Source organism: Teleopsis dalmanni, chromosome 2 (assembly GCF_002237135.1).
Source record: "Teleopsis dalmanni isolate 2A chromosome 2, ASM223713v2, whole genome shotgun sequence".
Classification (NCBI taxonomy): domain Eukaryota; kingdom Metazoa; phylum Arthropoda; class Insecta; order Diptera; family Diopsidae; genus Teleopsis; species Teleopsis dalmanni.
Window position 1 is genome coordinate 82704682 of NC_051847.1, and position 26486 is coordinate 82731167.

At 28.2% G+C, this 26486-nt stretch overlaps 1 protein-coding gene across 1 annotated transcript in view; it reads left to right on the forward strand.

The window, feature by feature from the left end:
- Positions 1 to 22401, forward strand: part of LOC119680762 (putative fatty acyl-CoA reductase CG5065) — a 36612-nt gene extending 14211 nt beyond the window's left edge. The window contains exons 2-10 of the mRNA XM_038093728.1: positions 6216 to 6425; positions 6511 to 6589; positions 6649 to 7074; positions 18758 to 18956; positions 19021 to 19116; positions 19841 to 19984; positions 20110 to 20241; positions 21989 to 22114; positions 22179 to 22401. Coding sequence (XP_037949656.1) covers positions 6228 to 6425; positions 6511 to 6589; positions 6649 to 7074; positions 18758 to 18956; positions 19021 to 19116; positions 19841 to 19984; positions 20110 to 20241; positions 21989 to 22114; positions 22179 to 22266 — 1488 coding nt within the window. The 5' untranslated portion in view covers positions 6216 to 6227 and the 3' untranslated portion in view covers positions 22267 to 22401. The remainder of the gene's footprint in view (positions 1 to 6215; positions 6426 to 6510; positions 6590 to 6648; positions 7075 to 18757; positions 18957 to 19020; positions 19117 to 19840; positions 19985 to 20109; positions 20242 to 21988; positions 22115 to 22178) is intronic.
- The last annotated feature ends 4085 nt before the right edge of the window (positions 22402 to 26486 follow it).

Here is a 26486-nt window from a genome sequence, read left to right on the forward strand (position 1 = left end):
TTGTGATTAATCTTCTAATTCCATTTATTAAGTTTCAATAAAACATATTAGGAATATGTCTTCCATAGGTTACGTTTTAATTTTCAAGATCATATATTATATTCTGATAATATTAGGTTCGATTGAAATGTCTTAATACAAATATCAACGCTTTCAACTACTGATATCTCTTGTCTATCACAGGCGGGGAAGAGTATTAATAACCTTTGTTTCCATTATAACAATATACGCTATAATTAACTTTATGTGATGTGATTATCACATATTTTTTTACAAAGTTTTCACTTGTCTCTCTCTCTATATTCACTAAGATCTAATTAAATTTATAAATATGATTATAAAACTCGAAACTGACATATTAATTTTTGTAAAATAATATGATATTTTTCATTTATAATAATTGAATTTTAATTAAACGAATATATTTTTTTATTTAAATATTTTAAAATAAATAATATAATTTAATTAAGTAGCATGTTATCATCAGAACAACTTATAGTTTCTATTTTCTAGTCTCAATATTACTTAATGCATTATTATTTAATGCAGTACTATTTGTAATTAAAGTAATTAGTTGAATATTTACATATATATATATATTTAACACATATATGTATATTAAATGGATAGCCATTATGCATATAGAAATATATATTGTACAAACACAAATTTAGTATTAAAATCAAAATTTAAAGAAAACTGAGTCTTTATCCAAAGTTTTAAAATTGATAGTCTTGTATTAGTGTCACTAAAACAATTGCGAATCTAGGGAATTTCATTTTTCAGATAGTAATAATAACAAGAATTATAGATAAAATATTATAGATATGTTTTTTATAAAATTGATAATAACAAAAGTTCCAGATTAATGGAGTTAAATGAGAGACGATAAAAAGTTTATGTATCTAGGCAGTTTCTAGAATGATGATATGAACAAAAAAAAAATCTAGATAAGAAATAATAAATAGATTATGGATTACAGATATAGACTAAAATATATTTTGCAGTTTACTCAGTGATTAGCAATCGATTACTACGAGCACATATTTACCATTATGAAGTGGTCTCAATAGATCAGTCACAATACATTGCCAATTGCCATTAAAAGAAACAAGCGTTTGCATGTGAAATTATTGAGCATTGTCTGAAGTCAAAATTTTGTAAATGATTTCATTTCTTAATATTTCATTTCTAAAACAATTAAAGATCACCAATGTTTTGTTAATTAGTCTCCACTTCACCGCTAGCTCTCCTGAATTTTCTTCATGAGTCAACGCTATTCCATATTGAGTCAAAATTTACAGTACTTCTACTTTTCAGAAGTATATAGCCTACTACAATAAAATTTGTTGCATCTATAACTCAGCATTTATTAGAAATATATTCTGTGCCAGTATATATACATGTGGTCTACGATGAATATAGTATTATGGATCACAAATATACTGTCATAGATATATATTACTCATAGATCTTGGGTTGTGGATGCATTCATAACTCAGTATTTATTAGAAATATATTCTATGCCAGTATATATACATGTGGTCTACGATGAATATAGTATTATGAATCACATATATACTGTCATAGATATATATTACTCATATATCTTGGGCTGTGGATGCAGGATCTATTAATATTTTGTTTTATAACACTGTAATAACACGACGTCTATAATTTCCAGCAGCCTCTTATACTGGGCATAGGCTGTCTATAAGCCGCTTATACCTTTCGCGACGTAACGCTACGCCCTTTATGTCGGTAATGTTGCTTATGTTTCTTCTTAGGGGCTGCAAAATGGTGTTTATTTCATTAAACGTTGACCTTCTCCATGTTGTTTTTGGACGGCCTCTTCCTCTATTACCTTGCGGGTTGTATACCAACGCCTGTTGACAAATTTCGGTGGGAGTTTTGCGAAGTGTATGCCCGATCCATCCAAATTTTCTTTTACGAATTTCAAGATTGACATCTCTAACATTTGTTCTGGTCCAAAGATCGTGATTTGATATTCTGTTTGGCCAGAAGATACGTAAAATTCTGCGGAGACAGCGGTTAACAAATACTCTCAGCTTGCTTTGTATGTTTTCTGTAACAAACCAGGTTTCGCAACCATACAGGAGAACTGAAAGAACGCATGCTTTAAAGATTTTTATCTTTGTGCTTAAACTATAAGTATTGGAGCTCCACACTTTACGAAGCCTTGTAAAAGCACCAAGGCTTTTACAATTTTTTTTGCAGTAGGTGGAAAGCATCGAAAGCCACAGTGTGAGACTTGAACCCACTAAAACCACCTCTTAGGAATGAAAGGAGAAGATTTCCACAGCAATGTGGAAACTTCATTTCAGTAATCATGGGAGAGAGGAATAAGAAACTAGATTTAATACCTAGTGAACTAGGCTCATCTAAATCAGAAAGCAAGGGCATGAACTACGTAGAAAGGACGATATAGAAGGGGAAGGGGTTACGGCTAACTAGCGGGGATTGAATCAACAATATACTTTGTGACTAGGGTCACGAAAGCCGCGGTTATATAAGGGGATAGTGGAGAGGTTATGGTTCACTTCATCGAAGTAGGGTGTCATGTATTGGGGGGGCCTATAGCGCAAAGCTAGAACAAGGTCTTTTGAAAGAGTGAGAGGAGTAGAGACGTCGAAGGGAAGCTCATGGAGCCGGGAGAGATACCTACGGGCGAGTGACAGAAGATACTCGTCAACACGAGTGATCATGGGATTGTTGTAGAGAGTTGATATGGAGAAGTTCTTTCAATTCTTTCAATTTGAGCGGAAGTGATGGTTGACCAAATAGGGAAAGAGTAATTACAACGCCTTGGTTTACACTACTTATCACATCTTGCGCTGTACCTCCATATTCAGATACAATACTTCCTAAATACTGGAATTTTGTCCTTCATTAATACGTACAATGATTCTTATATGTTTTAACTATAATTTTTTGTCTGATTATTCCGATCCATCAGAATAAACACTTTTTTGTGCTCTTTGACTCAAGGTTCCACTTATAATCACATGTTTAGCGTACTGTAGCTGTTGTAGCTACGAGTGTGCCTATTATAATCAGTAATCAATCGTTAATTATCAATTGTACCAGTTGTTAATTAATACAAAATTAATTGATGGTTTTTGTTTTCTGTTCAACCCACCGGCTGGTTGTGGGAATAATACTAACACATATATTAAATTTTTTAGTATTATTGTAAAAATAAATTGATGTGATTGTAGTTTTAATTGATTAGAAGTATTACTTCTTGCTCTACACTTTTATAAACTTTTTTACTTGTTCAAGTAGAACACATATAAAAACGCTCTCAAGTAACGAAACAAATTACTGTTGAGTTAATCAACATTTATAAAATAAAAGTTATTCATATTGAAAACTGCCAATAAATGTATATACCTACAGTAAACATGATATATGTTTTTATTTACAAATATTTAATGATTGATTCGAAACGACAAGTAATTTTCTACTGCACCAAAATAATTATACTTACATTATTAATACTAGGCTAGGTATTGCTTAAGAAAATTAAATAAATAAGTAACTTAAAACGTGTAAATGTGTAACATTAAATGATAAAATTAATGTAATTTTAGTTCAGAAAGTGTTTATTATATGCAATTAAGAAATTGTTCATGTGCGATTCTGTTAGGAAACCAAAACTACGAAATGCTTAAACAACGCTTAAAAGTGGTTTATTAAGCTTACTATTCTGTGTTTAAGTATTGCAAAATTCTTTTGCCAGTAATAAATATAAAATAAATATGATTTATAGTCGGATCGATTTTTTACATAATAATTTTCTTTTGCGAAATTAATGTATCGCACAGATTGCGTTGTAATCTACAATTTCGTTTTCAAATGCTCGAAATTGAAAGCATTTTTCTATGGCAACTTTTAGCCAAGTATGATTGCTCCGACTGCACATTGCGTTCCTTTCCAACTTTGCACATTTCGCGGGTTGCACAATTTTCAAACATAACTCCAAAGAAATTCATTTCATAGACCCATAACCACACAACGAGTTTTTCGCTCTACACGTTATTTTAGCTGAATTTAATCTTTTCGGCAACTTTTTACTTCAAGCGCTGCAATTTTAATTGAAATACATTTTTGTATTCGCTTTTGCAATGAAAAGCAGAAATAATGGAAATAAACTGCAAGTAAAATGTAATGCAAAAATTCGAATATCGTGTGAAATACCAATAAATTTATTAAAAGACATGACATTATTGCTAATCGCAACCAATTTCTTCTTCAATAATCAATTAAGTGTTTGTTTATATTAACTTTAATGATCGTTAACATTAAATTGGAAGTAATTATTAGGTTAATATAGTATTATTATAGATGTTGTTGTTATAATAACCCATTTTACATGTTTATTTTAAGATCTGTACTTATAATTTGATAAGGAAATAATTTTCTCAAGCACTTAATAGGGTAATTTAGCATAAAAATACTTGCCAATCTATAATATTAAAACCGCAAAGTAATTTAATAACTAAATAAAGACCTAGAGATTTCCAGCGCTATTATTAAACCTTTAATTGTAATACTAAACAGTAGGACTTAACTGACGGATAATTCATTTCTGAATTTGATTTGAATTATTGAACGATTTGAATTCTGAATTTGATTTGGCAATAAATCTGTTATTTACATGTCAATCGATTGTACTAAATACAGATCTCATACTTTAAGATATCGAACCTTATCTTGTCACATTGTAACATCTTACTGGTCATTGTTACAATGTTTTCTTAACGGTTATTCCTTTAATGGTTTCATTTTAAAGAGTATGCCTAGTAGTCCGAAGAGGATATGTAAACTAAAATAATAATTTCCTTAATATAACAGCTGATTTACTCATAGAGAAAGTAAAACAATGTTAATACATATACTTTTATCATATTCGTAAAATTAACTGAAATCAGTCCTTCCTTTTATACATCTAAACACATGTTATGCACATAGTTGTATCAATCAGATCCTTTTTATTTTAATAAATTAATAGTGATGGAATTCTTACTAGATATATTTTCTACTTGTTATTCTACAACTTCTTAAGAGCAGTAACACTTTCTTGGAATTAAGGCATTTCAATTTTAATTTCAGCTCTAATGGATTTTCTGCAGGCATGTCGTATTTCCTGCTATCTCTAGAAAATCTTCATTCGGCGCATAATATTTCTTACTTATTTGAAAGTAATATTTTTCTATGTACCTTACATAGAATCCAATTTCATTGATTCGTTTTCGACAAATTCACTAATATTGAACTCATATTCATAAAGAGTCCCTCTTTAAGGTTTCAATCGATTAATTTCGCTATTTAATACGCTAGTAGTCTAACTGCCATATAGATATATAGGTAGACAACAGCAGTGACTATATTGCTTTGTTGCATCATACTGATTAAAAATATGCACATAAAAATCTAGATAAAAAGTAATATATTATCCAAACTATTCATTAAATTATAATTTTTAATAAATATTTAAACTTTTTATACTTATTGACATTGAATATTTAAAAGTTACCGCGTTTAAAGTTTAATCGAAATTTTTCTTTTGCTCTCATTCTCAAATTTTTAATTTACATTGAAAACAACAACATTTAGGACCCAAGAATTGAACCCATTGTGATTAACTGATACCTAAATTTCTTATAAAGAATAATCAGTTTTTATAATTAAATATTATTATTAAGGACGTGTGCGAGTTAGGCTAAGTTAATGCTAAACCAAATGGGAGATTTTTTGGGATTTTTTACACTGCACACATTTGGCTATTTATCAACACGTATCGACACATCACTACATTATCGGCACAACTTAGAATTTCCCTCATTTAGAACGCAACTTAGCCTAACTCGCACACGACCTAAGTTAAATTCAAATCAAATTAAGTCAAATAAAGTATCACTACCTGTCAGGCGGCTAAAGCCATATCGTACATTTCTCTTCCAATTGTAACTTAATAATAATACATCACTACTATGTAAATTATATACATGATATGGTTTTGTAATAGTAATAAAATTTCATTCAATGTATCGTTGAATAAATTGACTAAATAATAGACATAAAAATTATATTATTACTGAGTTTATATTATTAATGAGTTATTAGAAATTAAAATCATATTATTGCTTATAAATATTAATATGTCATTATTATTTTAATTTTAATTATAGCAAATAATTATAATGGCGGATTTAACTCCAGTACAAGAGTACTATAAGGGTAAAACAGTGTTTATCACTGGTGCTTCTGGATTCATGGGAAAAGTGCTTTTAGAGAAATTGCTCTATTCGTGCTCTGAATTGAAGGAAGTGATTATAATTGTGCGTCCCAAACGTGGAAAGACTCCAGATATCAGATTAGAAGAAATGTTCAAATTGCCGGTAAGCTTCATCATATATAATCCAAAATAAGAATATATAATTATTTTGTAATTATAAAATATATTTTCATATTTTATTTGAATAGATTTTTCAACGCATTAAAGAAGAAAAACCAGATGTGCTTAATAAAGTGACAATTTATCAGGGTGATGTAACATTTGACTGTGAGTCATTGTAAAACTGTCATTAATGAAAACAATAATAATTAAATTTTTTTTTATAGCACTTGGATTAAGTGGTGATAATTACAAGCATGTTGTTGACAATACAAATATTGTTTTCCATATGGCTGCCACACTGAAGTTGGAAGGCAATTTAAAGGATGCGATTGAAATGAATTTGACTGGCACCAAACGTGCTTTGTGCATCGCAAAGGAAATGAAAAATCTTGAGGCATTCATACATTTGTCGACAGCATTTTGTAATTGCGATCAGGAAGTGATGTATGAGAAGGTGTACGAATATCCACATAAACCAGAGGACTTAATGCGTTTAGCCGAATGGATGGATGTGAAGTCTTTGGATGCAATCACACCAGATTTATTAAAACCACATCCAAATACTTACACATACTCAAAACGTCTGGCAGAACTATATGTACGCGATCACTATGAAACAATGCCTGTGATCATAGCCCGTCCAAGTATTGGTGAGTCATTAGCAAAGTTTTGGTTTTGTTTTTTGATATATCGCTTAGTGGAGAATTGCATAATCCTTCCTTATTTATTTATTGGTTGAGAGGTTAAAAGAAAAACTGAATTTGCCAAACACGTTTGTTCACTCACTGCAAAAAGACAAATTTTATTAAATCCATAAACAAACACAAGCTCTTAAAATTCTCTACAAGACATTGTTGTAAGCGTAAAATTCGTGACGATTACATGTTAGTTCAGCAAAGTGCACTTCTTTTTATATAATATTATTCAGTATAATTGCTAAAAAGCCAGTTATGATATTAACGTTTTTATATACGATATAAAACGGTTTATAGGATACTTAATTTTAAAATATTTTATTATTGTTTTACAACTCAAAATTATTCGTAGTCTGAGGACAAACCGACTGTTTCATAATTTTCCATAAAAAATTTTTACTAGTAATAATCGTTTTACTAATAAACAATTACATCTTAAAATTAATTATCATTAACAGAAATTTTGAAATTTTTTATATAATCAATTTTTAATAGAGTAAGAAAAATTTAGTTTAAATTGGTTTTATAAATAATTTTACACATAATTTTATAAAGAGTAATAATATCTGTATCACTAGATTAATCGTTCAGTATCTTTTTACATAACAATTTTTAATAGACACAACAGTTTAACTTAAATATTCACTTAAAGTAAATTTTATCATTTCGGTCTTAATTTTGTATAGTTTCAAATTACAACTGACTAAATATTGTTCGAAATATAATGCAATTATTATAAACATTAAAACATCTAAATGGTACCATACTACCTAGAACCTTCTCTCCTTCTCTTCATATCATTAATATATCGAGAGTTATTACGATGAAGTCAACATCAGGGAGGTATAGTACAAATAAGTGGTAACATTTCACTACATCAATACATATTTTCTTTAAAAACACGATTCTACGGCAAGAAAACTCTTATTATGCCTTAGCGTATTATCTCTAGCAATGAAAGAGGCATTTCTCATGTAGCAAAGGCTGTCCTAGTCCAATTAAGGTCAATGTATAAACATGTACTACACAGTTCCGTGTAACGCTTAAATACGTAACATAATAAATTCTCAATGAATGTCCCAATTCATACATTAATTTGAACCATTTTGATCTTTGACTTTGTTAAATTGACGTTATCATTACGACCTAGGCTAACTTTACTGTAATGCAATCCCTAGGCTCATCCCTTATTCTTATTATTTTGTTCTTCTCATTCCACCTTTCACTAAATCGTATCGTAACTAATATATTGGCTAAGATTGTATTGCAATTTCTTTCGTATTCCCTGCTATACAGATCTTAACGGTTTACAAATATTACAAATATTTAAAATTTAAACGAAAATGTATAAGTATCTCATTAGTTCATTAAACTTTTAAGGTTTAAAATTTGAATACTGAATGCTTAATGAATTTATAACACTGATTCCAGTACATCCCTATTTTAGTTATAAGAATACCAATTTAACGAAAACACTTTACATCTGTTTTGTAATGTGAGGTATGTGACCTTTATTGAATTGGTTGGTGGGTTACTTAACTTGTCTTTTCGCTGCTATCTCAACAAAATTTCATTGTCTTATATGATAGAATATAATCTTTATTTGCGAGGCTTGAAAGTTTCTAGTCATTTTATATATGATAGCATAGTTTTGTTCTGGGATATTAGTAGTATCCTGGAATACCCTACTTTGGAATCTTGACCCTGTTTAATGTGTTCGTTCACAAAAGTTATCGTATTTATATATTATAAAGGCTTATGTGAAAAAACTGAAAATATGAAGTTATAACGTTTTAATAACTATTATTCGTTTATATTGCAGATGTAGATTTTATGAGTTGTGCACTTAAGTTGAGTTATGAAAATAATTTGCCTTGACGATTAGGTCATGAAAAACCCCAAGGCCTCAGCAACGCGAAGCGTATAAAATATATTAAACAGATTTAATATAACGTATTACGATTTTATATAACTGTCAACAGTAAACTTTTGAAAATTTGAAAAAAAAAAAAGTCTTTTCGTTATTTAAAGGGAATACTGTTTGATACGTTAAGGACTGATTGCAGTGTCCAAGATCTACAAAGTAGTAATAGTTAACTTAATAATGTAATTACAAAGAATGATTTCAATATATAAAACGTAAAAAAAAATCTTATGATAGGTCTAATATTTACAGAGATACAGCAGATTCCACTTGAAAAAACTTCCAGTTTAAAAATTCTCTATATATCTATAGTTTTATCGGACTGGTTTATTAATATTTAAAAATTTCCGCATTTTTTAGTTTAATATTATTATTTTTTTTATATTTTTATCACTTTCAATCTCGTTTGCATATATCACGAAACAGACTCACTCTTTATTGGCATTCTACCCAATAAAGAGTTTTCGCTACTGCGAAAACTAGACACCATTAAGCGCCACTTAAAACAAGTAGTCTTACTGCTCAACGAGCCTCTTTAAGTTCAACTGTGGAAACTCAAAAACCGAACCAGTTTATTGCGTGGCAACATACATACACAGATATATTGTAACTGCACTTTGTATCTACATTACACAATGACTGAATTTACAAACATTTGTTTTAATTAAAAAATAAGACTAAAACAACAACAACAACTGGAAATGAAATCGTAACAGACAGCACGTGCAGATATTCTTGAAAAAAAAACTGTAATTTGAGGTTGCATGCCTCATAAGCGATTTGTGGGTTGTAATTACCTTACTTAGAGGTTACGCCCATTTTAAAATTGATACTTATAAAACAATTGTATAGGAATTATAAAACTTTAAATGATAATTATAATTAATTGATTTTGGTATGTAATTTACACTAACACATGAGTACATCACTTATTACCTTTTTGCAGTGTAGTGACAAACGTCAATCAGATATAATGCTAAATTCTTATGATTCTCGCAAATGATCGCTACTCAATTATTTAATTAAAGAATTCCTGCTTAATCGATAATTTAATACAAGTAAAAATAAATTAATTAAATAAACATATATATATTGTACAGTGTATATACTATTATTAATGCCAACAATAATCGTAGATAAGAATTTACAGTAATTTAATTATCTATTTTATTTTTTATGTTATATATTACATTTTAAAAAACTATTGTATGAATACTATAGAGCGTAAATAAGATAAGATGAATAAGATAAGATAAGTAAGATAAGATAATTGAGATAAGATAAGTATTATAACAGATACTGTGAGAAAACAGTATAACAGTGAGATAAGTATTATAAGATAAGTAAGATAAAATTTATTTTATAAATAGGATTTTTGAATTTCACAATAATAATTTTAAATGTATATAATGATTTCCTCATGTTATTAATTGCCAAAAAAAGATAATTTATCTTTGTGTACTTCCAGACTAATTTTACAAACATAATTATATTGTATATAGTGTTAGATACCATAGCAAGAATGAGGTAAAATTAGTCTTATAATTTGTGGGTTTAAATATGAAAATGATAGTTTAAGTATTTATATTTGCATTAAATTATTATAATATTGTAGATTCGCCCATGGCATATACCGCAGAAATTTTTGTTCAAATGTATATATACTAGAATATGTCCGCATTTTAATGTCGTAGATTCATCCGTAATATTAAACATTCCAAAATAATTTTTGTTAATATTTGCGAAATTCGATTTAAAATCACTCTATATGTAGTCAAACAATAGACAGAGAATAAACTTTCTGTCTATGCCTGTTGAGTTTTGGATTATAAAAAGAACTAATTTTTAGTAAAATATTTTCGTAGTCTGTCAAACTGTTCATCAATAAGAAAATGAAGATTAGTATAAGATCAAAAGATTTTGTAATCTTTTCTGGATTTAAATCTATATGGATAAAGTTTATCTTTAAGAGATTCTAAATTGCAATGTGATATTAAATTAACGAATAATTGTTAATATCATGAAACCAATTAATTTTCATCCACAAATTCAGTATATGTTTTTATATTATTTTTAATGATATCTCAAGAATTTATTATAGTGAAAGAAAAATTCCCGTGGTCCATAATTTCAGACATTGAAAATGCCTCCCTTGCATATTGAGCTAGAGAACATTTTATGTTTATTTTATATTTAGTATATTCTAATTTATTTTATACCAATTACGAAGTAAGCAAAGTGTGCTGAACCTAGTTTATGTTTTATTATTATTTCTAATTATTATTTTTTTTATTATTATTTATTTATTATTTTTATTATTATTTGTTATGAAATTTTTTATTTATTTTTAATTATGCATTATTTAATTACTGTTATACAATACTATTTTATGACATTTAATTATTTTGCATATTATTTTGTACAATATTATTGTTTGTAATAGTAGTACATATAAATTGTAAGCTGAATTTAATATAATATACGTACATTGAAAACATTACTATATCAAATTACTTGTATTAAATCATTTTCAATTAATATAACTGAGCTTCTAATGATCTATAATTTATGCATCTCCTATACTTTAAAGTTATCTAATAACCTTCTGATTGCTTCTTTTGTAAATGTAAATAAAAATTATTAAATTTAAGTTTTTATGCTTAAATATTTTTTGATTACTTTTTAAGTGTGAATTAAGTGTCAATTATCCACAAATGATGATCATTATTTGATCAGCAATGCTTGCACCAAAAAAAGCTTAAAATAAACAATGAACAATCAAATAAAATGATGGTTTTATCTCTTTATTAAAATATGCAAAGACAAACTATGGTATGCTAATTAATTCTTCAGTGCTTTCATTAAAAACATATGTGAATTATTTCAAGATACTTTACCAGCAAAGAAAGTGCTCAAATATCTGAAATCGATTCCAATTGTTATAAAAGTGAACACAAATAAATAACACTCAAGATAATTAATTTTTATTTACAAAATATATATTTTTGTACAATATAATATAATTAATATAATCACAATGTCTTATAAAATCGCAATTTTTTTAATTAACTAACAAGCAATTCAAATATAGTGACTTAAATATTGGTTACTTACTATGCTATACACTCAATACTAGACCATATCGTCTTAATCGTCTTAACATAGTAGATTTTAAAGTGCTTTGAGTTTTTTCTATTCAAACTGTACTTCAAATATTGCGGATAAAAAAAGCAGAATTGTTAATATGTGTAAGTTTTTTAACGTTAGACATGTTAAATTTGTTATTTCAATCAATGCTATGTTCGAAAAGGTGATTGACTCTGAGTTCTCTGTTCTAGGGGGCCCGGAAATGTGCTATGTACAGCTGTAAAATCGTTATCCTGAATTTGTTATTGCCATAACTGACCAGATTTCCCTAAAAAAGTGGAAAGACAGCTATACATTACATACGCATTATAGTTTCTAGAGTTTCCACGAAACCTTATATACTAGAGTATCTATTAAAGTAGATACTCTTTTTAATATATAAGTTTAAAAGCTTACAAACATTACAATTTCTAAGTTGTAGGATTTTGGATTTAGAGATTTATTGTGCCCCCTTGATATCCGAACTCATACTCCAATTTATTTACCAGAGTCGATGAATAGAATATCATACGCCCAGATTTACGATCCGTTTAGAAATACTCGTCGAACGCACTACTTTGTAGATCAGTTTGACCGAATTTTCTTATTTTCTGACTGATAAAACTGAAGTGTTATTTGTGGTTATTGAAATTGTTTTATTTTCTCATGTTGTCTATGAAAAATATACTAGAGAAACCATAATAATGTCAATGCCATGTAATGAACCTAATAGGAAGTTCAACATACTATTTCATATATTCTGAAGAAAAAATTTTTGCATTATTTATTGTACAGACATTTTGAGCAACTTTTTATTGAATAAATATAATATATTCAAAATATTTTTAATGTTCAACATAAATATTTTCTAAAATGTCGAAGAAGGACATAGCTATACTTAATACCTTCTGATATGATAATATCTGATTCGATAGCTTTAGACCCTGCAATCGCGAAACGAACACAACTTTCGTTTCGGTTAACTGATATAAATATTTCAAAACATGTGTTTATTTAGTTTTTTTTTTTTTTGTTTTGGATCAATATCAGAAGATATGTGACTCAGTGTATAATTCGTAATGACATTACTATAGTTATTAACATCAAAGTTGTGATTTTACAATTTCTATTTTCTTCTATTGAGTTCAATTTTAAATTTAGTTCTTTTTAAATTAGTTTACAATTAAAAATAGTAGTGTAGTTTTTAAAGATTAGATAAAATTTTCAAATAGTGTTTTATTAGATTTCAGTTTGAATATTATGATTTCAGCTGCATTAACTTATTTTTTATATATAAGCACAAAATGTATATAAAGCAAATATCCTCAGTACCTTATATACACGCCTAACTATATCAATGCTTAAAATACACCCAACACTCTTGCTTCTCTCTACTATTTTGCAATTCTTACAACAACTGAAACGCTCAATACGTGTGTGATGAAGTCATTACCAGTAACTGCTTTTGCAAGAGAAAATTTTAAAAATTCCAGCAACGGTATTTTTCTCTGAATGCTTGACACAAACATATATGCTTCCGCAGAGCTGTAAAAATTTTACTAAGGAGCCGCAATTCGGTATGTTAAACAACAAAAACACGCGTTGCGTGGGTTAAACCTATTGTATATAAATGTGTTCGATGTTATGGCCCACATGTGCCATATGCCACCCATCTACCATGTATACTAATAAATGTCAACTGCTTTACGCTAATGATACTCGTATGTAGTATCACCTTCAGCATATGAACCGATACCTGGCTGGGTGGACAATTTAAATGGACCCACTGGACTTATGGTTGGGGCTGGTAAAGGCGTTATACGTTCAATGTTAATCGACACGCGTCAAAAATCTGAAGTTATACCAGTGGATTATGCTATTAATGGTCTTGTTACCATACCGTACAAATTCAGCATTGAGGATCGGTATTTTTAAACGAAACCTTATATAAAACATTTTGAAGAAGATTCACATTTCTAGACCAAACGACATACCGGTCTATAACATTACATGCGCTGATCATCGCAAAATTCCGTGGGGCGAGGTAATTGAATTGAGTAAAAAAATTGGCTATCAGTATCCGGTTGAGGCTGGACTATGGTATCCAGACGGCTGCATAACTACTAACCGTTTTCACCATCAAATAAATGTATTACTTTTTCACTGGATGCCGGCTTACTTTATAGATTTTATACTTTTTATATTAGGACAAAAACGTTTGTAAGTTATTCATAACCTCAGCTAAGGTCTATTATGTTATATCATTTTTAAAAATGGAACTTTTAGTAAGTATGTATATAATGTCTATTTGACTATCATTAGCATGATACGCGTACAGAATCGTGTACAAATCGGATTAGAGGTTCTACAATTTTTCACAATGCGTGCTTGGGACTTCAAGTCCACTGGATATGCTTCACTCTGGAACATACTGTCGGAAGCTGATCAGAAAATGTAGGTAAAACCTTAATAAAAAAGTTATTAAGGCACTATAATTTTGTCCACATATAGTTTTAATATGAATATGGACCCAACGGAAGATATAGAAATGTATATGGTGTCGTGTGTGCAAGGTGGACGACAATATTTGCTAAAGGAATCACCAGAGTCTTTGCCACGAGCACGTAGACAATTAAAATTGTAAGCTTAAGGTTAGAAAGTTCTGAATATATACATATAAAAATGTGTTTATAGAATGTATTTGCTGGATCGATGCTGCAAATTTTTGTTTTTCGGATTAGTCTGCTACTGGACCTATAACGCAATAGCACCACTGTTGCATACATGAATTTTTCAGCTAGAATTTAAGATGTTTTTCATAATATTTATATTAATTTTTATGTGCATAATACACATTATTCACATTATATATAGCATACATATATATTTCTACTTTAAAGGTGCTTCAACAAAAAATTTATTCGCTTTTTTGCTAGTTTTCTATAATAAAATATAAATAAAGAATAAATATTTATGGAACGTATATGTTGTGTGTAAAGTTAATACCTGTGAAGTTTACAATTTACTGTGTTGTAATTAATACTATGTGCGGTTTAATTCGTTTTAACAGTCCCTTACTTATGCTTACACTTACACAAAGCTAAAATAATTAACACAACAATATTAACATTTTTCAAAAAAATACATTAATGTTCTCTAACACAAATATAATTACAAATCATCAAACAAATATACAATACATACACATACACAAATTTGTACAATACAATTAATTAAAAATTATGTCAAAATTTTCTTTTCAAATACACACACACAACACTAAACAACAACAACATCAACACTATATTCAAATCCCCCGCCCACAATACTATCATACAACTACACAAACACAATAACGAATAGTATCTCCCGCCGCATTCGAACCTTTGCCCGGTTGGGTGGATAATCTAAATGGACCCACTGGTCTTATGATTGGTTGCGGAAAGGGAGTTATACGTTCGGTACTTGTTGACGAGAAGAATAAATCGGAAGTTATACCTGTGGATTATGCCATAAACGGTCTTATAGTGATACCTTATGAATTCAACAAACAAGCCAAAAGGTAAATATATATTCCAAACTAAATGTATGTAATTAAACAAACATGATTTTCAGACCCATCGAAGTGCCAGTTTACAACATCACAAACGCTGACCATCGTAAAATGCCCATTGGTACCATTATAGAGATGGCTAAGACTATACGCCATGAGTATCCGTTAAATTTAGGTCTTTGGTATCCCGATCCTTGTATAACAACAAATAAATTTTACCATGCATTCAATGTTGCCATGTTCCACTGGCTGCCAGCGTATCTTTTAGATTTTCTTATGCTAATATTCGGACAGAAAAGATTGTAAGATTTAAAAATAAAAGAAAAGAATTAATTATTAAAAACTATATTTATAATTTCGATCTTATAGCATGTGTCGTGTACAACAGAAAATTTCTACGGGATTGGAAGTTTTACAGTTTTTCACACTAAATGCATGGACATTTAGATCAGAAAAATATGCCGGGCTATGGAAAAACTTGACTCAAAAGGATAAAGAAATGTATTATTTTATTTGAATTATTATTTCTTGGAACTAGTTTTCTAAATATTTAAAAACTTAATAGCTTCAACATGGACATGGACCCACCACATACTGAAATGGAATATTTAATTAGTTGTATTAAGGGTGGACGTCAATTTATATTGAAAGAGAAAATGGAAGATTTACCAAAAGCCAGACTTCACACTAAGATGTAATAATAGTCCTATATTCTAATTTAAGTTCTATTCTAATTTAACTCTAATTTATAAAAAATTTTTCGTTTTAGTATGTGGGTTGTTGATAGAGTTTGCAAAACCCTCATTGTGGGTTACTTCTTCTACTGTCTTATGAAATGGACTGGTGTTTTAGCTATGTTCTAAGTAGCATTAATTAAGCTGCATACCAAAGTTAATATTCTTTTCCTTAAGCTATTTCAACTTATGAAACTGTAGATTTAAGTGACGGTGTACTGCCATGTTTAGACGCTGATGTACTGAACTTCTCATATCGTCGAGTCATTTTTTATATTGTTGGGATTATGTTTTTATTATTCTTGTAATATTTTTGTATATTATTTTTTACAAAATATAAATAATTAATTGAAAATATAAAATCATTTTTTTTTAAACTTTTTATTATAAATATTTTATTATTTTAAATCTCAATAGCAGAAAAAAATATTATTTCTCTATTAAAACGAAAGTCAAAGACTTCAGACTGGTTTTAGTATTTTTATTGAGGTCCCTGTGTTTATAGCAGAGAATTTATCTTTTATAATGTTCATGATTATTTCATCTTTCTGCTAAGTTGAACTTATTTACCCTATATTAAAAAAGTTCACATTTTAATCATTATATATTTTATTTCTTAAAGAGGCAAATGTTTTAAAGACTAGAAATGCCTCTAAGTATACTTTATGTAAAATATACTTTAGGACTTCCAAACTAAAGTGTAATATATTTTAATTTCGAATATAAATATAATATATTTGGAATATAATAAATTCCATTTAGACAACAGATAATATAGATAATAAGCAAAGAAAATTATTTAAAAAAGCTTAAAGGTAATACTAACTCCAATATTTGGGTTATACATATTTCATTCGAGACTTCAATTTCTAAATGAATTCGCATTTGCCGAACTTAAAAAGTGGTGCTAAAAAGTTATATCTTATATGATATATAAAAGCAATAGTTGCTTAAGCCACAGATATATAAAAATAAAAATGAACTTGGAATAGCAACAAAATTAGTAATGTGATCTATTAACATTTCATAACATCAAAAGTTTAATAGAAAAATTCTTAAATGAATGATCACAGTTACTGTAAAAGTTGGAAGTTCAATTATAGTTATGGAGATATTTGCTTATCACATACCACTGAGTTCGGGTTGTACACCCGATTGCTCGAACCAAGCATCTTTGCGGATTTGAATTTTATTATGCAAATCATGACTATGTTATCGAAAGAGTTGATGTTCAGATAATAGTAGCTTCAAATAATAGCTACTACCGGAAGTGATGAAAATGAACAAACAACATCAAAAATAGCAGTATAATCTCATTAACTGTAGTATCTATTATTCCAATGAAATTTCAAGAATATTGAGTTGGTTACTCTTTTCTGGAGATACTAGCAATATAATTGCTTAATTGAATATAACCACCTGTAATCCAACAAATAGGTTAATAAATTTATTAATGAAATTATTCATATATGTAATATATATATACATATATACTCAGCAGAATATTTAATTATTTAAGATTTTTAAAAATTATTTTTTTTCTATTAAGGTAATATTGATTTGTTATGTGAGAAATATTAGAAATAAAGTTCTTAAACCAGAAATACCAGAAATATGGTCAAGCTGCTTGAAAGATGGTCAATTACTATATAAGAAAGGACCTACTATAGTAATAATAAAATTCCTATTCCGGAAATGTTAGAAATATAATCAAATTGTTTGAAGGATGGCCAGCTATATAATAATAATATAGCTTATATGACAATCTTTATAAAAGAAAAATGATTAAGTTATGTATGTTTAGTTTTAGGTGTGAGGAAATATTGTTACTGCTATATATATTATATTTGTATCATCAAAAAAATATTTAAAAGAATGCAAACCGTAGTTTTTGATAAATTACACAAGGTTAATAGGTTAATGAAAGTCAATTTATTCATATATCTATTACTGTATAAATATATCAGGTTAAAAAACATAAAATATATTATAGTATTTCGTCTTGTTAATAATTAATAATAATTTATTGTTCAAATAAGCAAAATAAAAGGATATTATTAAAATACTGCATTTTAATTATAAATTGAAAATATTTAGTACAATTTGTACATAGATTATATAGCCTGATCGATTTATATTTTGCAGCGTTATTAAAAAAATGAAAAGTGATATATTATTTGTAGTTTTCGGAAATTACTATCTTCAGATTTAAATATTAAATTTGGTCAAAATATTATTTTGTTACTAAAAATTATTTATTTAAAAAATATTTAATTAGTGTTTATTTATCTATTTCCACAGTAACACCCTCAGTTGCAGAACCTTTACCAGGTTGGGTTGATAACCTAAATGGACCAACTGGAGTGCTAGTAGGAGCTGGTAAAGGCGTAATTCGTTCAATGCTTGTTAATGGTGATTTAACTTCAGAAATAGTACCCGTGGACATAGCAATTAATGGAGTAATTCTGTTGCCATATACATACTGTAATATGGAAAAAAAGTAATTTTAATGGATATTTATAAGCACACAAATTATATAATTAAATTGATTTTATTACTCTTAGACCTGAAAACATACCAGTATACAATTTATTGATTAGTCCTGAAAAAAAACGTACATGGAATTGGATTTTAAATGAAGGCAGACGAATATTTATGGAGTAAGTAAGAGTAATCAAGTTTTAAATAATTCAATTATGATGTAATACATTAATGTAGTACCTTAATCCAATAAGTGAGGCAACAACTTGTCAATCGGTTATTAAAAGTCTCACGAATAAGCAATATCCGTCTTAAATACACAACTTAAGTAGTTCTTAAATTATTGTCGGTTTACTAGTAAAGTAAACCATAAACCATATTCTAATTAAAGAATAATCTCATTATTTTCAAGTTTTTTCTCGATACCCGTACTGCCAAATAAATTTCAAGTTTTTTTTTTTTGAATGGGTAAGCTTATACTTGACATACAGTATATGAAAATGAACGACACGGAAGATCTTGTTCTAGCTACAAGTTGTATTAAAATAATTTCAAAATATAATAATCTGTATACAGACTAAATGCTTTTATATTAAATTATATTTGTAAAGTGATTGAGAATTTTAATTTGTATTTTTAAATTTTAAAATACTTGAGAATTCCAATTTCTATACATTGCTGTTATATTCACAAGTCGATACAAATATCGTTATAGAATTATGCAACTGTAAAATCATTTTATTAATAATGATTACATTTAATACCATTAGAAATATATATATATATATATATATATATATATATATATATATATAGGGATTAATAATAAACAACCAATCTTAACAGCTATCTTTTATGTTTAATTACTCTGTTATGATTTATTATGATATCTTATATTTGTAGATATCCTTTTGAAGCTGGCTTATGGTATCCTGATGGTGCTATGACAATGAATAGAGTTTATCATAACATATGTTTAATGCTCTTTATGTGGTTACCGGCTTATTTAATAGATTTTCTAATGTTTATATTTAGACAAAGACGTTTGTAAGTATTATATGAGCATATACCTATTTGCATACACAAATATTATCATAATTCTTATATATATATTTCTTATATATATATATATTTAACATTTATAATGACATATTTTTTTCTTTTATTTTAAGCATGGTACGTGTACAGACAAAAATTAGTATAGGTTTGGAGGTTTTGCAGTTCTTTACATTGCGTCAATGGGATTTTAAAGCTACCAATTTTTACAATATCAATAGAGACTTGTCTCCAAGAGATAAAAAAATGTAAGTAAAAATGAAATATATTAAAGTTCTATATAGTTATATATTACATAATTGTATATTATTATATAGAGTTATAGTTAAGTATAGTATTTACTTGGTGCATTAGTTGTCTTTGCATCTCATTTCAAAATTGTTTCCACTGATCATAAAAATAATAATAATTTAAAAAATGTATATATCTGTATCAAAAACCTTAATAATGTCTGAAATTTTTTAAAACTGAAATAGTTTTACAAGCTTTAAGTTATTGTAGAAATATTAATCGTCTTTTTCTAAGTCCCAGGGATCGATTTTAACCTACATTATTGTAACTTTTTAATTTTTTTACAACTTCTCAAAAGACTAGTCTCCTACTATTAATGAATCACTGTCGTAGAGTCATATCTATCCTTCACCCAATTCTCTTTTTAATGATCAAATTTAAGTAGAACATACTTTTTTCGGTACCTTAAAATATGCCCAAAGTTTTCTAGTTTTCATCTTTTCACTATCTCCAATGCCTAAATCTTTTTATAGTGTACAAGTTTTATCAAATTTGTGATATGATTAGTTGAAATGATTTTGAGTATGCGTTGATAGCACAACAATTTGGTAGATCCAAGTTTATTCATTGACCCAGTAAATATGAAACGAATCGTAGCATTTCAGAACCTTACTTCAATCTCTTTGGCGAGACTTATTCCCCCTCGGAACTGGTTTGTATTACATCGAGGAGGGTCTCTTTTATGATGGCATTTCAAGCAATGCTCTTGTGATTTTCAATCTGCAACCAGTCCTCCACTTTTTCCCCGCATTTTCTTGGTGTCTGTACTATTTATTAGTCTAGTTTCTGATTCTCTAAATTCTTCGTTTTGAGAACTTGAAACACATATGACTCTATCGTTCGCCAGCCATTTCAGTTGACTCTCAACTTTTCCACTATATTTTCGGGATTTATTGGTCCATCTGGGCTGTTATCTCTTCTCTAAATGTGAGCCATATATTACACTTAAAGTGATGTGCTCTGCGTCATCACAATCTCCTTCGAAATAAATGCAGTCGAGTAGATCCGCCTTTCTCATGCGGTACAGGTATTTATAAAAGTATGCATGTCCGGTCAGCATCTGAGAGAGATAGTAATTTGTGTCTCCCGATTTCCGTTTGAGCCAAGTGATTATATTTGGTATCAGTCTAGCTGTCCATCATCCTTGAGTGCTATTGTTCCATATTTCCTATGGTTCTGAGTATAGTAGCCGGTTATTTTCTTGTTGTATACTCTTTGGCGCTCCGTTGCTTGAAGATCAATTGGTGTTACATCTGTTATTACAAAAACTGCTTCCGCTGAGACAGTGTAATACGTTCTTGTGATTCGTAGAGCAGCCTTTTTAATGCACCGGTATTCATTTGCGTTTAAACTCTCTTAAGTACTAAATTTATTTTGTTTTCCATGATAAATATATGTATATAAATAATCTATTATATATTTACTCTCAAATGTAGATCGCAGGATGTAAGCCAAACATAAATTTCTCACATTTCTCTGGTACCGATAAGTAGCCAGTGGTCAATGCGTCACATTGATTACTTATAAGTTAAACACACCTTGCTCTGTACATATATAAAGGTACTTTATATATGTATAAAGGTTTTTACAGCTTTCTGTTTTGATAGTGGGTTGTGGAATATGAACTTATATACTGTATACTTTCTAAATATAATTTCCAGGTCAAATTGATGAATCAAAAATTTTATTTATTTTTATCTTAAGATTTAAAATTGACACGAGTGATGTAAATGACCAGATTTATTTACGTGAAAGTATTATAGGCTCGCGGCTTTTTGTTATGAAGGAGCCTCTTAGTTCACTTCCAAAATCAAGAACTCAATTAAAATGGTAAATGTATTTTTCTACACTATTTTAGAATTTTTTTTAAAAAAATTTTTTACTTTATTTACAGCTTGTACGTCTTGGACCGCTTTTGTAAAGCTGCCATTTTGTTTGGTTTAATATATTATATACTACTCAAGTTTGAAATATTAAGTTAATTTAAATAATTATCTCATATAAATTTGAGCATACAAATTTAATGGTAGTGAGCAATAAGATACGGTGAAGAAAAGACGTCTTATTTTTATGTATTATTTGGGCTGCATCAAGTTAAAATTAATAATAAAAACTGAAATGGGTTATTAATATAATTCATATGTAATACTATTGAAATTATATATTGTTATTTATTAAATTACGCGGGATATTAAAAAAGTTTTGTATGAAGGAAGTACATATGAGAAAAGTTTTTACACTTTTTAGTGCTACGAAAGTGACTGGCTATCTCGACATATATTATTACTGTTCGGTCATTTTGAATTTTGAAAGCTTTTGAAAGCTGATGTACCGAAGCCACTTGGCAACGCAAACGACCTACTGCCATTTATCAATCCCAACTAGGGTTTTGCCAACAGGACAACGATATAAAGAGATAGTACACACTATAAATAACATAAGTGTGAATGGAGAAGTTTTGAGGATGTTGGAACTAATCCCGAGTTAGAATTGAGGAATCTTGATAAGAAAACCAAGTACCGCTTGTTTTTTCAGCAGGAACTGTGTCAATATACTTTCGGTCGTTACAACAACAGTACACAACATAAATGGGTAAATGTTGATAAGTTTTGGGGATATAGTAGTCTTACAGTGTTAACAGGGCGTAGTCTTATAATGTTGGGAGTAGTTTTAAGACTGTGTGAATGGAATATAAAAACAGATGAATAAACAATATAATGAGAAATAGCGCTCTAGTAGGCAGAAATTGAGAATTTTTATATACAGTAACTGTTTATCACATGACAATATTGTGACTTCAATTAGACCAGAAGATTTCTTGATAGACGTTAAAGATATCTTTCATTCTTGCAAACTTTAGACAGTTGCCTGATAGATCTTAAAAAATCTACTGCTTCAATGCAGACGGTTGTTAGCACTTGCGAATAATTTGGCGCCATCTATGTGGTGTTTAAGATTAAATTGTTTGAACAGTACATGGTCTTTGAAATACAGCATTTTGGATTTCACATGAGAGTGTCAAACATGAAACATACAGTAGCCACTGATTAAAGTACTGCTTATTAGCAAGTAAGAGCCTTTTGCAGTCAGATCTTGTGTATAAGCGGAATGGTTAATCAATTCGTATTGCAATTCATGAATATAAGTTTTAATGATTACAAACTACCTAATTGTAAGTTAGTGTATAATTATGGTAAAACAAAAAATAATTATTTACAAATTGGAAAATTTTTTTGTATTTACAGTAAACACTCGATTTAATGAATATCCGATATAACAAACTTTTTGAATAATTAAAAATCAAATGTAAGTAAGTAACCAACTAACCAAATCGTATCACTGATCACAACTGATGTGATCTCTAAACACAGAATGTTGGATTCAAAACCAATTGATATCATGTGAAGTCTTGATATTATTTTTTTTTTAATACTAAGATCCTACAGGACTATGTTCAATTTATTCAATAACCTATAGTTTTAACTTTTTTCGAGGTTATCAATTAAGGCCGTGTGCGAGTTCGAGTTAATTGAGGTAAACTAAATTAAAATTTCCTAGGGGTTGTTTGTACTGCACTTATGTAAATATTTATTTATTTATTTATTGCACTTATTTATTATTTTTGGTTAAAAGTTTTCAAATTTATTTATTTAGTTATTAAATATCTTATAAAATTTTCACAATAGTAACACCTAATTTATCTAATTTTTATCTAATTTCTCCTACTCGATATTCTGGTAATTACCAACATTCGCTGCCATACCGACATAATTTACTATTTCTGTCAATTTATCATCAATTTACTCGCACATGGCCTAAAAACACAGGATGTACGTTCTCTAATTAAAATAAATATTTTGGAAACGATCTTTTTTTATTCGTTCCATAAAACAGAAAAATGTAGCATACATTTGGGATTAAAATTAGTTAATAAAAAAACTGGGCAGTCTTACTTTAATTATATACTTTCGGGTTTTAAAAATTAAAATAAATTAAATAAAAATTAGTAACCGCATTTTTAGGCAAATATTCATTCAGTTAACGCTTTTTTTTTAATTAATAATTTGAATTGAGACTCAAGTTACACAATTAACTCAAAATATTACCTCTTCCTAGTTTGTATAATTTTTCAAAGTGATATTTTGTTTTGTAAGTTGTTTTCGAAACTAATTTGCAACAACTTCGCATGCCACACTTCGTTTAACACACCTATAAGTTAGTCTAATGTCAATATTTATCATTTACTGCACAAAATAGCACCTCTGGTAGGAAAATCGCAAACAAAGTCGATGAGATTTTATAATTTATAACTTAAGATTTTCGTTTTCAGTGGCAGCAATTATTTTTGTTTGCTTTAAGTAAATGCACTAACAGTTTACTTAACAATCGAAAGTAATTAAGATCTTAATGTATTCAATCAAAAAGATACTCGCACGCGGTCTAACTTTCAGTTCTAACACAAGCATTAGTATGTAATATGTCAATTTTAAAAAAATAAAAAATTTCTAAGTATACATATATAAAGTACATATCAAGATTCCAGATGAGGTTGGAAGTAGGAGTCATAATGTCAATGAATTTTATTTATCGATAAATACTTTATTAGCTAAATAAAAAATACTTTATTATTTACTTATATAAATGTAAATATAGACTAATTATATGAATAAAAAATTCAGTGTTAATTATTTTTATGGAATAATATGAAGTACAACTATGACTTAGTGTAATAATTAGCGATTTTTTCTTTAAGAAGTTAATGTGTGTATCTGAAGTAATGTACTTGTAAACTTAATTAATTATATATTTATTTTATAAAGAGGTTTTTCGAACAATAGTGAAACTACAACAACAAAAATTCATTTTATATTATTTTAATTAATTGAATTTGTGGCTACCCATACACAGCTGTTACGAGTATTGCCAAATACCCATAATCAGTGGTCTTGGAACTAATTCTTGTATTTAATTATTCGTAAATAATTTTTTGAGACTGCGAGTACCAGGAATCGAACTCGTGTCCTGCCAAATTGGAAGCTCAGAGTCAGTACCCCATAACCAACTGACCCAAAGCCGTACTTGACTTTTATGTTTGCACATTTTTCTGGTTAATTTTTGTTAAGTTTTTTTTAGTATTAACAAATTCACTTGCTGTGTTTATATTAGAACGAAATCATAAACCAGCTGTAGAATAATTGAATTAATTAATTATATTTTTATTTTTAATTGCTAAATTTCAATGCTATTCTGTTTGTAGAGGGATTATTCATATTGCATTATTTATATATTCTCTCTTATGTATAGAACCTAATTTAGGAACCTAATAATGAGAAAGTTATGCTAATGTTACTCCACGAGTCACACGGGCGAGACCAATATTTTGTGAATAGAAGTTGTAATTTAACGACAAATTTTTCAGACGAAAGTGTTATATTTAATAGAAACTTATTATATTTCATAAAGAGAATTATTTAAAAAAAATTTTTTTATGGATTTTTATGGATATTTTTAGTAACGAAATTGTTAACCAAATTGTTAATAATCAGTAGTCTTAGGACTACTGTTAATAAATTAATTTTCTAAATTTAATAGTATTAAGTAAATAATTATTTATTTAAAATAACTTACTCAAGTAAGTTTCTACGTTTGTCTTAGCTTTTGGACTAGGAATTCCGTTAAAATTGGAATAACTGATTTCACGTATAAAAAGAAATAAAGCAGTTAGACATAGTTATGCCAAAATTCCAATATGTACCCTCAATACTCTATTTGGAATTAATTAAGCTTTTCAAATTAAAATCGTATGTTTATATGACTTGTGGTGTAATTTATAAATCCCGTCTATAATATTTGTTTAAGTTAGATATTGTTAAATATTTAAATAAAAATATAAATAACATATAAAAGGTTTTCACATAAACAGATTTGTCTAAACGAATAGATTATATAACAATATTATATAACAATATACTAAGATTATTAACAGTACTTTTCTGGAACATTTTGAATAACATTTTCTCACAATTTTTAATAAAAATGTCTACATTTATAATAACACTTAAATAAATTATTAACCAATTGACTCAATTTAAAGTTACAATATAGTTTAATAGTACTTATATAAAGGAACTGCGAAGAATTATAACTTTAAATTAGAAGTAAAACACTATCTTCATGTTTGTATTATCAAAACTGATGTTAT